Source organism: Borostomias antarcticus (genome assembly GCF_949987555.1).
Source record: "Borostomias antarcticus genome assembly, chromosome: 1".
Lineage (NCBI taxonomy): Eukaryota > Metazoa > Chordata > Actinopteri > Stomiiformes > Stomiidae > Borostomias > Borostomias antarcticus.
The window spans coordinates 19,308,341-19,324,366 of NC_140234.1; the positions used below are offsets into that span (position 1 = coordinate 19,308,341).

Below are 16,026 nucleotides of genomic sequence, written 5' to 3' on the forward strand. Positions count from 1 at the left end.
CTATCCCACTCTTATTGTGCTGGATTAGCATTGGAAGCATTGGAACTGATGTGTCCAGGCCTATCTTAATTTATCAGACATTATTTCATGTCATTTCAATTCACAGCTAATTCAGTGGCATGACTAGCTTCCGTCCTACCAGTCCTGAACAGAAACAAGCCAGCCATGTGCATATGCCAGGCTGGATCTGGCCTGGTTTCTTATCGCATGCCACTGTGTGGGAGGGGCCCCATGGTCCGCGCCACTGGATGGTTAGTGAAATAAGAAGTTGTTTGTTGAAACAAGCCCAGTGAACATCACACTACTGTACAGTTCCAGAAGTATATTTGATAGGGCGAAAACTCATCATCTGAAGAATGGCAGGTAAACTTTTTTTATAGCCTACCACATTTCTTACACAGAGGGAGCACAGTGCGCTTAAAAGGGGAGGGGGGGGGGGGTCTAGCCTACCTTGACACTCATTTTCCAGAGGAAAAAAAACTGTTAATTTGAGCCGAAAGAAAGAGAAATCTTTTATGTCAGTTCTCATTGTTCTTACATGATTTATGTTTGTAACCATCTCTTTTTATGTAAAGCATTATGTGCTACATTGATTTGTATGAATGGTGCTATAGAAATAAAATGTCATTGACATTGAGAAAGAGATACCATTCTGACTAGTCTCACAATAAGAAGTAAATGCAGCCTACACTATTTTATAGTAGGCTACCGCGACGATCCGGTTAAAGATATTGAATTTGATCGCATTATTTGTACACCAAAATTATTTTACTTTCACTTTCACTTTGGGCGCGAACTCTCCGAGCCAGGCCCCTTTAGGTCCTGTTGGGGAGGCTACCGCCAGTGTTGTGCAAGTTCACTTCAACTTTACATGAGCTAGTACGTTTAGTTCACACATTTAAAAATTAGTTCAAGTTCATAGTTCACAATTAACATTTTTGAACAAAGTTTACAGTCCATAGTCAGTGTTATCCCACTATCCCTGGGATATTAGCCTACAGTCAGTTCATTTTTTATTTTAATGCGCTGCTCCGAGATATTTTCTCAAGCTCTCTTAACCATCCATCCCCCCCAATCATTGCCACAGCCCATTACAGAATCAATTCAGTTTTACTACTGAAGAAATATGTTAGAAGTGTCTTTATTATGCAGAAAGTGAAACCAGAGGTGCGGCAAAGGTATACTGTAGATGCAAGTGTAAATTTTATTTGTACTGCATGAATCAAATAATTTTGCAGCAGTTGAAAAACATAAAACAGATGCTTCGTGAAGGGGGTTAGGATCCTATACCAATATGGGCAAGAATTGGAAGGAAGGAACCAGGCTGAGGTAGGTTGTACCTATAGTCATGAAAGTTTTTTCCGTATGGATTAGAAGTTATCTTTTCGTAAAATTCGTTCAAATATTCACATGAATATGCAGCCTTCACTATTCATCCTAAGTGGATCATATAGAGGTTGGCGCGAGAGTAGACAGAGGAGAGTGGGGTGATGATCTCTGCTCTTTTAAGACATATCACTAAAGTTATGAAAACAAACCCAACAATCCTTATGCAGTACAATTCCATACTATTACACTTGATACACTTGTGAGTTCTGGGACCTCATTTATAAGTAGTAGCCTTTATTTAAACTCATGAGGTTTTCACCTCATTTTCAAGTGCGTTGAGTTGACAAATAAACACATATACTAAGCAATAAACAACAACAAAAATATATAAAGCTGAGCGGAGAATCCACGTTACTAAGCTTTCTTACTTAAAGTCCAGGTTAACCCAGTTCAAATTTTTGTTATGAGCTTTACACACCACAGGAAAACATGTCATTAACCACCCAGCCAAATCTGAGTGATTAAAAATGTCGCTAAGTATATAAAATAAGGCTTCAAAATCGGTTAAAAATCAGCAGCATTCTCTGGTCTGAGACTGTGTCTGCTGAAGGCACCGAAGCCACACCCAATTGCGTGGGGAGGGGGTGTGGAGGGAAGAACCTGTTAAACCGTTCTCTGGTCTGCATATTGTCACACTGGCACGCCGTCTCTTTTGTGGTAGGAAGGCACAGCTTTGTGAAAACAGAGAGGAGTTGAAATTACACTTGTCTAATGAGTCAAACGCACAGATGCTTCCTCCTAACCTACCTCCTGACAAACAACACAGGTAAAACTGTAGCTACTCTATACCAACGCGCCAGTGTTACTGCCCTTAGATGCAAAATACAAAAACAGGCAACGAGGAATGTATGAGTCTGTCCCTATTTTCTCCCTGCCACCTCCGGACCCATTCCTATCCCTCCCAGGCGATCCTGTCGTCCCTTGGGATCAATGGAAAAAGTTGTTTAAAATGTACCTTTTAGTCACTGTCTTGAACAGCGCTGATAGCGCGAAGAAGCGTACACTACCGGAGTTGATAATCGGGACAGACTCATCCACTCTCGTTGGCAATGTTATGTGTGAGAATAACGAGCACTCGGCTTCAACTTTCCCGCAACATATCCAACAGAACTGGAATGTTCAGCCAGTAGCCGCCGAGCACCGCTTCACTGGGAGAGGGTGCGTCTTTCTCCAGCTGCAGCTGGTCTACCTAACCATCCCCCTCGCTCCCGCCTCCCGGTCTCCCGCTGGACAAATATACTGTAACCATTACCGGTGTACCCATACGCACATCAGGTGCCACAAATATGGCAGGCAGTTTCTGTATAGTTAACGCTTATAGTCATAATATATCATCCGTAACGTTATTTGGTGGGTGGTCGCCCGGTCGGTGCTGCTAGCTATGTTAGCTAGACTAAGGTTATATACACACTCCCATCTGCAACAAGCTACATAGCTAATGTTAGCTATAATTCCTCCTAAGATTACATATAATTCATCATAGCTGACATTACCAAATAAACGTCAAGACACGTTTTGTAGATTAACGTAGCAGTGTATTTTCCTATTGCTTACGTTACCTAGCTAACGTTATAACGTTAATTAGCTATAAGCACACAAGGCAGCGGTGTCGGCACCAAAGGTTGATGCGACAGGAGGAGAATGGAGGCCGGGGAGGGAGATGGTTGGCTCCGCCGAATTCACCAGGACCAGTCGTGAGTCCGTGAAACCCAAAAGCCTCATATTATAATTGCAGAAGCTTTCGGGAGTGAAATGTTTGCTGCAGAGGCGGGCTCTAGCGGTGACAGACTCCTCTGTAACACCATGGCTCTTCAAAAATGCTAACCATTTGCTTCTCATTTCAGCTTTACTCAGGAGTGAAAGAAGGAGACCTTATCATCCCATTCCTGCTGGCATCCAGGAAGGATGCATTTTCGTTTAGTTTTATGCATAGGCATTGCTGACTAAGAAAAACTAGCTAATTCTAGACTGTTGGTTAAAACTAGCTAATTCTAGACTCAAGATTGAGCAGGAGAACCGAAGATTCAAATCCGTTCTAGCTTTATATAGTGTTAGGGCGGGGATATGCTAAGAACACCGCTCTACGTCATCCGGTACCGTTTTAAACCCGCCCAGAAAATCCAGAAATCAAAACTGGTCAAAAACACAAAACTGGTCTAACTTCACAATTCAGTACTACGCATGGTTCATCCCATTTTTACATGTTATCAGCAATGCATCACTAACACATAGAATGTGTTTTCAAGCAAATCTCTGATTTTGGTTAACTGGGACTTTGAAGGACAATGCTCGTTTTTGACAACCTGGACCTTATTTACGACATATTATAAGACGTTTGACTCACCGAGATCACTTTGGTGTAGTTCGGAGGCCTGTAGAAGAAATGTAAAATCCAGCGCGAGCCAGTATATCCATGTAATGGCGGTGATCGGGGCAACGAGAATGCAGCTTCTAAAAAATCTATTTTCTGCCGCGAAACGGTTGTTTTCATCAATCTGTCTAGATGAATCGCTAGTTGTGCTTACATAGAGAGCATAGCCCTACTAACACACGCAGGTTGCGCAAACGTTCTACATACGGCCGCTATAGGTGACGATTCATCTGCGCCACGTGCGGAAATTACGCGTCCATTTACGGAAACGCGAGATCTGCCGATTAGTAGCCGCTACGTTAGAACGACACGTAATTCAGAAGTTGCGGCCGCGTGCAAAGAACGTACGTGATCTCGTGGGCAGGAACTTCCGTTATAAACTCACTTGGCTGACACTAGATTTACAGGTATTTATATGACTTGGTCTGCACGTCTTTTTCGCACGGTGCAAATATGGTTGCGGCAGCGTGCAAAAAACGTGGGCAGGAACTTCCGTAATAAACTCACTTGGCTGACACTAGATTTACAGGTATTTATATGACTTGGTTTGCACGTCTTTTTCGCACGGTGCAAATATGGTCACTTACTTACTAAACCCTGACCACTGGCTATATTTAGCATTTGCAGTACCACTGGCTATATTTAGCATTTACCAGTACAAAAACGAATTAATGCTATATGGGGATATAGCAGCAAGCATTATGATACAAACCAATATAAGACTGAACACCATTAACAGTTTAGAACATTTTATTACACAAAGTACATTACAAATTAAAAGTATACATATTTACAAGGATGAGGTTTACGGTCTGTCACATTACGCATAGCCAGAAAAGCAAAAAAAAGTATGTACAAGCTCTGGCTAGCAACCCATTATCTGACAATTGCAAAAGTTCTAAAAACAAAAATGAAACAAAGTGCGCATTCTGTGGCAGGCAGACCGGGAACAGACCGTTGTATCCCACAAAAAAAAAAGAGTTAAAATTTACAAAAACATTTTACAAAAAAGGCATCCATCCTGGCAGGCTGGAAAGGCAGGTTTAGGGAGACGGGCTGGGCTGGAGGTCACCCTCATCTGAATCGAGGGTCTGGGCTGAAGAGGTCATCCTCATCTGAATACTCCACTGTGGTCAGGGCTGGAGCTGCGGTCAGGGGCTGGGCTGGGGAGGTCAGCTGGGCTGGAGCAGATGCCTAAGGACATAATGAAATGGCTGTAAAAGCAAGTCGCATACGTTCATTGGAAGCGTGCCATGTCACTGGATATGAGAAAATTAACTGCCTGACATCACATACCTTTTTGCATCGAGCAGGGGCATGTTTCAGCATCTCCTGCAGCTGGGCAGACACCTCCGTCACAGTGGTGCTTGGCTTACAGGCCATAACTGCACCTTTTAACCAAAAAGGGAATGGTTTCAATGCACATGGCATGAAGCAAAGACAATGTATTATTTTGCGAAAATATGAACAATCCCTTACGTAATATGACATTGTAGAGGGTCATATTCTTCAGAGGCTTCTTCCCCCTCTTCCCATGGACGCTGTAGACACACCACACTCTGTGTATGGCAATGGCTGACAGCACCCGCCGGACCACATCTGGCAGATCTTTGCCGCCAATGGAACTCAGATATCGTGTCTGCAAAACATAAAGACATCATTTACTTTTACATTTCCTTAACACTTCCCTGCAAAAATAAGGAACAAAGTTACTCACCATCTTCCTTTGATGATCCTTGTCCTTCAGCTGCTCCTCCAAGACCAGCAGCTCCTCCTCCGTTTTAGCAGGGTGCAGGTCATCCAGTACTGCTCCCCGCTAGCTGTCTGCAGACTCGCCGGACAGTCTCTGCTCCAGCCTCTGCTCCAGCCTCATCATTGTCTGTGCCATCTCCCTCAGACTTTGCATGACGCTGGAGAACTGCTGACACATCATCCTCTGGAAGTCTGGATATTAAACACAGATGTGGCTATAAGTAATTGTACGGTCCCATAATGGATATTCAACTCAAAGTATATCCCTACATGCAGCATGAAGTAGTTCACAAAATTCAGCATACCAGCATCTGCAGAGCTTGATGGCAACACTGCTGGAGCTGTTGGTCTCACAGGCGATGGCATCAGAGAACTACCTGAAAACCAGAGGATAAAGGGATGAGCAGGAAACTATGGTGCTGGCGGCGTAGTGATTCTGGCATAAGGGGAAGAATCAACTCGACATGAGACATGTCAGACCCTGACCTGGTCTGGCCGGGGTGCTAATCGCTGATGCATGCTGCTCGTGCCTGGACGTCTGAAGGGCTGAAGGGCCTGGGCTCACAGCGCCTTGGCTCAAAGGACCCGGGCGATGAACATCTACTGCCGAGTAGTGAGATGTGAGATGAGCGAATTAGTGAACTGAGTACATGAGTCTTCAGAAAGTCCTGAGTTAACTGTCAGTGTGCAAATATGCATAGACATTTCACCAACACAAACATGCATGGATACCTGCATTGATAACTGGCAGAGCAGGCCTTCCGGCTCTGGCACCTGGCATAGCTGGTCTGGTCTGAGTTCTGCCGACCGGCTGCCTGGGCACTGGAACATATAGTAGAGGTAAATTAGCTCAGATTAGTCAACTCAAGTAGTACTCTTTTGGGACTGTTGAATGCACTTTATTATATTACCTTCGTCACTGGAGTCATAGCGCGTGTTGCGCTGTCTCTGCCTTGTGTCTTGGGAGTTAATCCATTGATGACTGCTGCTCAAACACCTTCGCCAAGGCACTGGCTACTTCATAATGCTCTGTGTGTTCCTCAGCAGAGACAGAGGTTGTCATGGCTCCTCTTGATGTGCTTGTGGAGGTAGATCTGGGAGGTATAGGAGAATGGGCACTCAGAGCAGGAGAACACCCAAGTCTTGCACAACTCTAACATCACAGCTAGGAGAGAGAATGAGAGAGACCATTAAAAAGGATTCTCTCACCTGTAGTACAAGTTCAAATATAGAGTGATTATACGTCATTGTAAATGAGAGCTTACTCTCAATTGATTCACAAGGTTAAATAAAGATTGAATGAATATGTAGCTAGTGGGGGGTAACAACCACACAACTGTGGAGAGAGAATGAGACACTTGGTTCCCTCCTCTACTGGTGTTCATGGCCATGGCCACACACCTGGAATACTCCAACCCTGATTTAAAGGCATAAAAGTGGGGAACACATTCTTGAGACGGTTCCTAAAACTGGAGGGAAAAAAAACGGGAAAATTATCTTCCCTCTCCTCATCACTCACTTCTGCATGGGGCTGAGCTCTACCCTGTCAGCAGTGGCAATACATGGGATAGCGGCTCAGCACACAGGAGAACTGCACAGAGAGGAAGGAGGAGAGAGAAAACCAACAAAAAAGGCAAGAAGGGTTAATAACTGAGCGAATCTTGCAAGTTTGCACTACAGGGAAGCAATTGCTCAATTTCCCTGATATTGTGGCGTCACTGGCGTCAGTGATGAGTCTTATGAATCTCACATGTCTACTGCTAACATTAACTCAATATCAATATTCCCATTTGTTTATCCCGTCTATGGAAACGTATGTGCATTTGTACTTACGTGTGCCTGCCTATATTGATGATCAGGTGTTTCTCCACCTAAGGGCTGGCCAGACAGAACCATCAGAGACCATTGGGCTGAGCTGAGGAGAGAGCGACATGTTAGAGTGTATGTGTGCATATGTATATGGTGCTCTTCTGTTAATACTCATGAGGGCATTCAACTGAACAAGACTCACAGAGCCTGTGGTGCTGTCCCAGGACTGCCCCTGGCCACGCCTGTCCCCGTCTTAGCGCCTCTTCCTGTCCCGCTCACCTGCTTCTTGCTCAGTTCAAACAAGAACTGGGAGGTTGGCAACTGAGAGCATGGGAGGGGAGAGAGGGAGAGAGAGAGAGAGTGGGTGGGTGACCCTGTCGTTGGCTGACATGCACACTCCACAGGACCACGTGATTTCTGACACGTTTAGAGGAACAGGGCAACATGTCTACCACCCTTCACACTCAGTAATTAAATAGATTTTGCAAGACACTATATTAGTAGTCCACATCATGAGTACCTATTATGCAAAATTTGGATTTGTATGTGAGTGAAAACGTAGTACACAATTCTTTACCCGTTTGACAGCATGAGCAACCATTTCAACAGTTAAGAGTAACATGAAATCACATCCCAAAACCACCAAGATGGCTGCTGTAACCAAAAAAGCCAAGATGGCTACTATAACAAATCCTGCTAGCTAGCCTAGCTCCGTTGTTGGGGCTTCTAGTATTCTGTTAACGTTAACTTCGGAAAAATGAATGCCTAAAAACAAACACATACTAACGGTGTCGTGGGTTAATGCGAAATCAATGAGTAAGCTAATTATCGCATTTTATTCCAAGCGATGAAACAGTACGAACGTGCAGGAGCTCGCGCGAGCCTGCTAGACTCGAGAAGACTCCACCATTGCCCGTAATTAGGAAACAATGGCCCACGACAACACTTCATAAAAGTTATAGTTTACACAACTGAAATATTCTCAAGTTGCCAAGCCAACATTATAATTTAAGCTACAATTACACAAAAGCGAAAGTTATAACAATAATTGCGACAGAGTAATTTTACGTAGGCTACTTAGCTAGCCATGATGTACAGAAAAAGGCTAATCACGTTAGCTGGCTAGCTAGTTAGCTAACATTGGAAAGAGAGCATCTGCATATAGATAATCATTACAAAAGGGTAGCTTGCACATAACGTTGGTGTTTTATCTGGGACGATACCAAAATACATAGCTAGCTATGTATACATTGAAATTGAGATACTTACAGGATCTGTGTTGTCGCGGGGACAAAGACAGCGTGTTGGTCTTTCTCAATCGTTTCTGTTTCAAACGGAACGGAAATGTAACCCGTCGTCGTCGTCTTCTTCTTCGCTGGGTTTAGTGGCGGATCGCAAACAACTTTAATGTGCATACAGCCACCTACTGTACCAGAGTGTGTAACTTGTTTGTCTAGTTCTTCAATTGTGTCACCTAAGAAAGTAGCCCAATGCCTTGCATTCTTTGTTTTACGTTCACTGCTCAGCGTTCATTGCTCACATTTAGGTAGCAAAATTAGGACTTTATTCATAGGCATATTTTTTATCATTATTTTTATTAGGCCTAGACTGCAAATCTTTAGTGTTAATATTAACTGTAAATGAGAAATTACACACAAAACAGACATGCAGGATTTCTCCTCATTATTACAATTCTGTAACTGTATGACTTCAAAATTTATTTTAAAACCTAAGTAATTTACAAATGTTCTGACCCACTGTGACACATTTCCAATAAAGTCAGATTGGGACTGTGATGTAACCACGTTGTCACGTTATTTAATTACATCGTAGTTACGGATTTAAGCAGCAGTGGCGGCTACGTTCCCTTACAGTGTCCTTGAGGACGGCTATTTTGGTTATTTTGCGACTGAAAAGGCAAGTGTCAGCTAGGTGTCAGCTAGGTCCGCTGCTGGTACCGTCGCAAAGTTACCACCATACCACCAATGTGTCCCGTCAGTTTTACTACTGTGTTAGTAGGGAGGCCTGTTGTGGTATTTCCCATGCCTCTGTAATATGATCTTTAGAAACGTCGTTAGACACGAAATAGCTTCCTCACTTGCTCCAGCACGCATGTGCACAGCGTGCTGGAGCAACGATTGCGCGCTGTGCGCATTAGTGCTGGAGCAAGTGAGGAAGCTATTTCCTTTCGAAAGACGTTTCTAAAGATCATGGCATGTGAAAACCACAACAGTTATGCTCTATGTAAGCACAACTAGCGATTCATCCAGATAGATTGATGAAAACAACCGTTTCGCGGCAGAAAATAGATTTTTAGATGCTGCATTCTTGTTGCCCCGATCACCGCCATTACATGGATATACTGGCTCGCGCTGGACTTTACATTTCTTCTACAGGCCTCCGAACTACACCAAAGTGATCTCGGTGAGTCAAACGTCTTATAATATGTCGTAAATAAAGTCCAGGTTGTCAAAAACGAGCATTGTCCTTTAAGCAAGTTATAAAAAATATGCACAAAAAATCAACAGTGCATATCGCGTCCCACGTTGGTGTACGGTAGCAGCAGTTCAACGCTAGTTTCCCATGATTAGAATCAGAATCCGTTTATTGACATGCACTTTTACAATGTAGGCTACTAGGAATTTGCTTTCAGGCAAGGTGCATGACATTTAGACAACAAGACAAATGCAAAGGGCAAGTACAAAAAGCTAGTGCAAAAAAAGATAAGCTAAAGAAAAGAACAATGTACAAAAAGTAGTGCAGTCAAATGTATATACAGTGAGAATGCAGTGAAAAGTGTAGGTGAGTGTGTGTATGTGTATAGTATACAGTGGACACTGGGGTGTCATTCAGTGTGAAGTCTAGTCATCTCCACTTCACAAATCACAATCAACGCTAAACTTGACGCACGTGAGCGTGCATCTTGGCTACACACTAATTAAAATGGTAGATTTTGCCCTATTTGTGGTCTGTCTACCATGAAACTGAAACATAGACACCATCATTTCACTGATCATTCCAGTATTGAGCTAGCTGCAGTTTTCTGCAGGCTCTCGCTGGGCTACAATGGAAGTCAATTGGGCATATGTAAATGCATTGGAAAAACTATGATACATTTGCTTTTCCGTGACTTGAAACACAGGGTGTAATCTAAAATGTATCGCAATTCGAATATTTTTACGTGCTTGGCATGACTTGCACATAGTCCTCCATGGGAGCAGTGAAAACAAGCGCCAGGGGAATGCTTATGTCCAAGCCATGCCAAACATATAAAAAATATTTGTATTGCGATACATTTCACTGAAGAGCATAATGAGACATAATGAGACTTCTTCGTCGTGCGGGTTAGGTGTTATGTCCTATATATGAGACTAGTAAGGTTACCCCCTGTGCTTCCCCTCGGAAAGGTTGGCGTTGCTAATAAATATTTTAAATAATTTTCGAATTTTTAACTTTTGCCAAAGTGGTAAACAGAAAAAATGGCCGGTCTTCTTCTTCGTTTGTGCTACAGTATGGGTGGCCAATCACAGTGCTCGCTATGGCATACAAACACAGAAGAAGATGGCTCACTACTTTCACCAAAGTCAAGGATTATTTCAGAAAATATTTAAATATATTATTAGCAACGGCAAGCTTTTTGCAGATCGTCGCTGTAGCCTACTATAGAATATAAGTTTTGCACCGCACAGCACTTAATTTAGTGTAAATGTAGTCTGAGTGGTATTTTCAGCAAAAAAATATTGAAGGACATGTTTTGGAGACCCCCAACCTATACAGTATATAACCTGTTGAAAAGCAGTATAATAGGGGACTTTTACCTGCTTTACAATTCACCATGTAGGCAAAGGCTATAGGGCAGGCAAGATCTCAGCTCTCTAACCACATCAGTGTCAATTGTCTTTTCCAGCGGAGCTCAATAACGTTCGGATACAGTTCATAAAAGGAGCATCAAATAAAGTAATCATTGGCCTCCTTGACGACCTTCTGGAGGACAAGGTGCTGAACAATGGAGAGGTTGAGGATGTAGCTGAAGACAAGAGCACGAGGGAGGACAAGGCGCGGTGCCTTATTGACATGGTGATGAGGAAAGGAGACCGTGCCAGCCAGAAAATTACTGCACGTCTTTTGGCAAGAGATCCTGAACTTCACTTTAAACTGGGTCTGTCAACTGAATGTGGACAGCCCGACCAGCCAGGTGAGTGAAGTGAACCCTCAAAGTGCGTCTCTCAGTGGAGATGATCAAAGTCCCAAACACTTCTCTTGGGAGAGATGAGTTGTCACTAATCCTTTAGCTGCTACAACTGCCTGAGACATTAACACAGTTAACACAGTGAGCTCTCTGTCTGTGTCCTGTACAGCGCCACAGCCCCCTCAGCAGAAGGCTCTTCCTGCAGCCGCCCCGCCCACTCACCAGCCCCCGCAGGAGGAGCACTGTCGGAGTGGAGTGTCGCCTGTCGTCGATCTGAAGTAGTTTTGTGCTGTATAAACAGAAGTCACTATTGCTAACCTAGATGCTATTTCAATACATGATTGCTGTCTTCTACAATAACCTGATATGTCACTCCCTCCCTCTGGTAACGTTGTCAAGACCTACTTAAAGGGGAATTCACTATGGAAGCTTAGCTTAGCTGATGCTTCCTCACGCTCTCGCATCCACTCTGTGCCACGCAACAATGTAGTGTATGTCCTCTGCCTTAAGTCTTGAGCTCAAGGCTATTGCTTTATTGTAAGCTATAGAATGCTTATTGTTTAATAAACACCAGCGTCTTTGAGGCTTCTGGAAACATCTGTCTGGAACTGAATCTATTTACATCAAAAACATAGCGTCTAATAGCATATGTCATAGCTAACTATTCCTAACTATGGATATCATGCGTTTTTTAGCTCAATGATATCATGGCGGAGATGAGAAAACCGAAGCGAAACATCACAAAGGAAGCCAGAAAAAGAAAAAGACAATAACTTTGATAACTGATAACTTTACGACAGCACGACAGTGCACTTACTCGCAGAGCCTGTGGGGGCGCAGTTCTGAGAAAACCGGAGAAAACGCTATGTATTGCTTTAATTAGTATTTTTGAAGGTTTCATTTGAACTTTTCGAAACTCATTTTATTCTAATTTCATTCATCACAACACCATGAAACTATGAGAGAGACACGCTTGGAGAGAAAATCAATGACTATATGAGAAATTGGAAAAATCTGTTGATACCTATTGAGTGACTGGAAATGTAATTAGGAAAATGTTGTATCACACCTGTTGTCTTAACCTTTGTGATAATGGCCAAATAATTAGTTAATCTGTTATGTTTAAGTCTCTGTGTGCAGCAGAAACACTAACACAAACACAATTTGGAAACACACCAGCCGTGCAGCAGTGAAGTTCAGGATACCATCATGACAGTACATGTCGGTACGGTAATGTTACAACCCGTTGGGTTCAGTAATCATTAGTGGCATTATTGTAATTACTGTATTTTTATTTTCATCTTGAGCATACTATACTGTTGTGTTAAATTAGTTTTGCCTTTGTGTGACTAGATCGTTTAGTATTACTGTAGAGTAAAAGTTAAAGAAACGCGCTGGTCAAGAAATTATCTGCACTAAATAAGAAACAAGGTCATTGCAAATTTGTTTGTCCCTGCTGATCACCAACGTCCACTTTGATGATGTGAATATGCAGAGGCGAGGGGCTGAGAAGGATGAGGAGAACATGGCTGCTCAAAGCTCTGGGGTACGAGGTGGTCAAACACAGGGACCGCTCTGCACAGGTAATGTACTTGGCATGCTCTGGTTGATTATGACTACAATGACCCCTGATAATATACAGTAATAAAACGTTTTTTCAACAGATCCCTCCATAGAGTGGATATTGTATGAAGTAAGATAATGCCTGTTTCACGAGTTAAAGACTGACTTAGTTTATCCTGCTCTGCAGGAGATGGCCGAGGCTGTGAAAGCGTTCTCTCAGCGCGAGGAGCACCGCAGGGCAGACAGCACCTTTGTGGTCATCATGTCCCCATGGGAAACGGGGACAGAATGTGGGCGTCCACTCAGACGTGTTTCCAATTAACAAAATCTTCACCCACCTGAACACGGCAAACTGCAAAGCCCTTCAGGACAAGCTCAAGATCATCATCATCCAGGCCTGTCAGGGAGGGGAGATACTCAGCTTCTCAGTAGCACTGCTGAGCTGTATGTCTCGATATTAGTTTTTGTGCGGCTGCAGCATGAAAAACAGTGATTGATGTGCGTGGCAACTTTAGTTATCATAGTGATTTAACCTTGCTCTTTTTCTCTTCTTCCTTGGGGGCTTTACATTTGGTACAGGACAATAATATAGAAATAATACATTCTAAAGATGGTTTTCATCAAATTTCAGTTGAAAAAGGGTCGGTGTCTGCGAGTGACGGGCATTCTGATGCGGTGTTGGCGGTGTTGGGGTCACATGGTCTGGACTTGGAGGATGATGCCATCGGACACAAGGAAAAGGACTTCGCCCTCTTTCTTCACCCCAGGTCTCATGCACATAGGCATAACCTATAAATCATCTGAGCCATCTTTGTCCTAGTGGAAATTGATTACTAAGGAATGGTAACCATACATTTACAGTATAGATAGTATATTAAATTCAAGTACAAAGCAGAGGAATAGATTTCAACAGTCCTGTACATACGGTTACACACAATGTTTGATACCTCAGTGTCACCAGCCCCTAAATGCTCTACTTCTCCAGACACTGTCCTACAGAGATCCAGTGAATGGCTCCTTAATGATCCAGTACATCGGGGAGGAATTCAACACTCATGCCTGTGTTCAACCAATTTTTGAACTGTTCATGAAGGTAAGTAGTGCGTCTGGAGACAGCTTAGATGCTTCTAAGGAATACCTGTCTTTATAACTGAATTACAACGTCTGCACTGTGAAATTAACCATTTATCGTTTTATCCACAAAGGTTATGAACCGCTTTGAAAATGTGAACATACCTGTAAAAAAAAAGAAGAGAGAAGACAGATGCCTTGCATAGAGAGATACTCTGTTGATCTCTTCCCAGGCCTCTGAGAGACCAGCCCATATTCAAGCTGCAATCCATTAAAGGGGCATTCCACCAAATTAATTTTTTACATGTAATCCATTACTTGTTAATTAACAGGTTTATATGTGCCATAGTAAATGAGAAACAATACAATAACTAGTTCCTAGTATCCAGAGAATATTTCTATGCTAGAAGAATATTATATGTGTAGTCTTCTGTAACTAGTTCTGCATGGAACTTGATGATAAGGGACTTTCTTTTATTAAGGGACCAAACTTTCTTTTTATTAATGATGATGAATTTTATTTTTTCACTTTTGACAATAAATAAAGGGTTAAAGGCTTGTATGTGTTCTTATATTATATTATTATCTTCTATATTGGGTGTATGGTGCTCATGTATTTTATTGCAATGGCCCAAAGACAGGGGGAGGAACAAATCATGCCAGCAAAGTTTTTATGCTTTCATTGGATTCGTTGGATATAAAGTATCATATACAGTTGTGGTCAAAAGTTTACATACACTTGTAAAGAACATGTCATGGCAGTCTTGTGTTTCCAATAATTTCTTCAACTCTTTTCTACAATAATTTTCTGTGATAGTGTGATTGGAACACATGCTTCTTTGTTACAAAAAAAAATCTTTTATGAATTTTTTATGGGTCTTCTGAAAATGTGACCAAATCTCCTGGGTGAAAAAAATATATACAGCAATGCTAATATTTGTCCCTTGGCCATTTTCACCTCAATTAGGTGCTTTTGGTAGCCATCCAGCTTCTGGCAAGGTGACAGGATTGTTCCTTGGGGGGCACCTGTGTTGCTCATGACCGGACAAGCAGCCCTGCAGACGGACATACTGCGGCCTGCCAGTGAGGTAGTCCGTGATCCAGGCCACCGTGTAGTGGTCTACCCGCATAGCTAGGAGCTGGAGGGGAAGGATGGTGTTAAAAGCACTGGAAATGTCCAAGAGCATGACTCTTACTTAGCTTCCCAGCCCCTCCAGGTGTGAGTAGGCTCCGTGGAGCAGGTAGATGATGGCATCGTCCACGCTGATTCAGGCCTGGTATGCGAACTGCAGGGGGTCCAGGGAATCGCTCACCATGGGCCTCAGGCGCTGCAGAACTCGTATCGATTAGAATAATTGAACTGAATGTTTGTTCTTAAGATGTTCCACAATATTTCCTGGGACATAGACTAGTAACCTAGCAACAGGTAAGCCTTTCTATCCTCCTCACATGCACACAGATGAAGGGAGGGAGGAGAAGAGAGGAGGAGAGAAGGAAAGAAGAAACTTGAGAAACTTGTCTCTCTGGTCCCTCAGCGTTTGTTGTTGTTCTTTGCTGTAAGATGTGACTCCTGGGAGGGGAGGGGGGGTGGGAGTGGAAGGGAGAGAGGGATGTAGAGGAGAGGGTACTATCTGATGATGTCTGGGCCCTTGTTTTGGAGAGAGGAAGCTCCTACACAATGTGTCAGCAAACCATTAAGCACAGACTTCCACCCATGAATGCATGTCATGGCTCTGTGCAAGCAGTACATGTCTGGTATTCCATCCATCCATTGTCATCCGCTTATCCGGGGTCTGGTCGCGGAGGCAGCAGTTCCAGCAGGGGCCCCCAGACATTCCTTTCCCTAGCAGCAGAATCTTTAGCCGCTCCCAGGCCAGTGCAG

The 16,026-nt window shown here is 43.2% G+C and overlaps 1 protein-coding gene across 1 annotated transcript; it reads left to right on the forward strand.

The window, feature by feature from the left end:
- Nucleotides 1-320: 320 nt before the first annotated feature.
- LOC311315435 (caspase-1-like) lies at nt 321-15,499 on the forward strand (the record flags this gene model as incomplete). The annotated part of the gene is given in 9 exon segments (XM_084446105.1): nt 321-363; nt 11,229-11,516; nt 11,680-11,788; nt 12,942-13,037; nt 13,039-13,093; nt 13,261-13,363; nt 13,705-13,840; nt 14,073-14,166; nt 15,386-15,499. Coding segments are annotated over 9 exon segments (1,002 nt in total). The 5' UTR covers nt 321-356.
- Between the last annotated feature and the right edge of the window lie 527 nt (nt 15,500-16,026).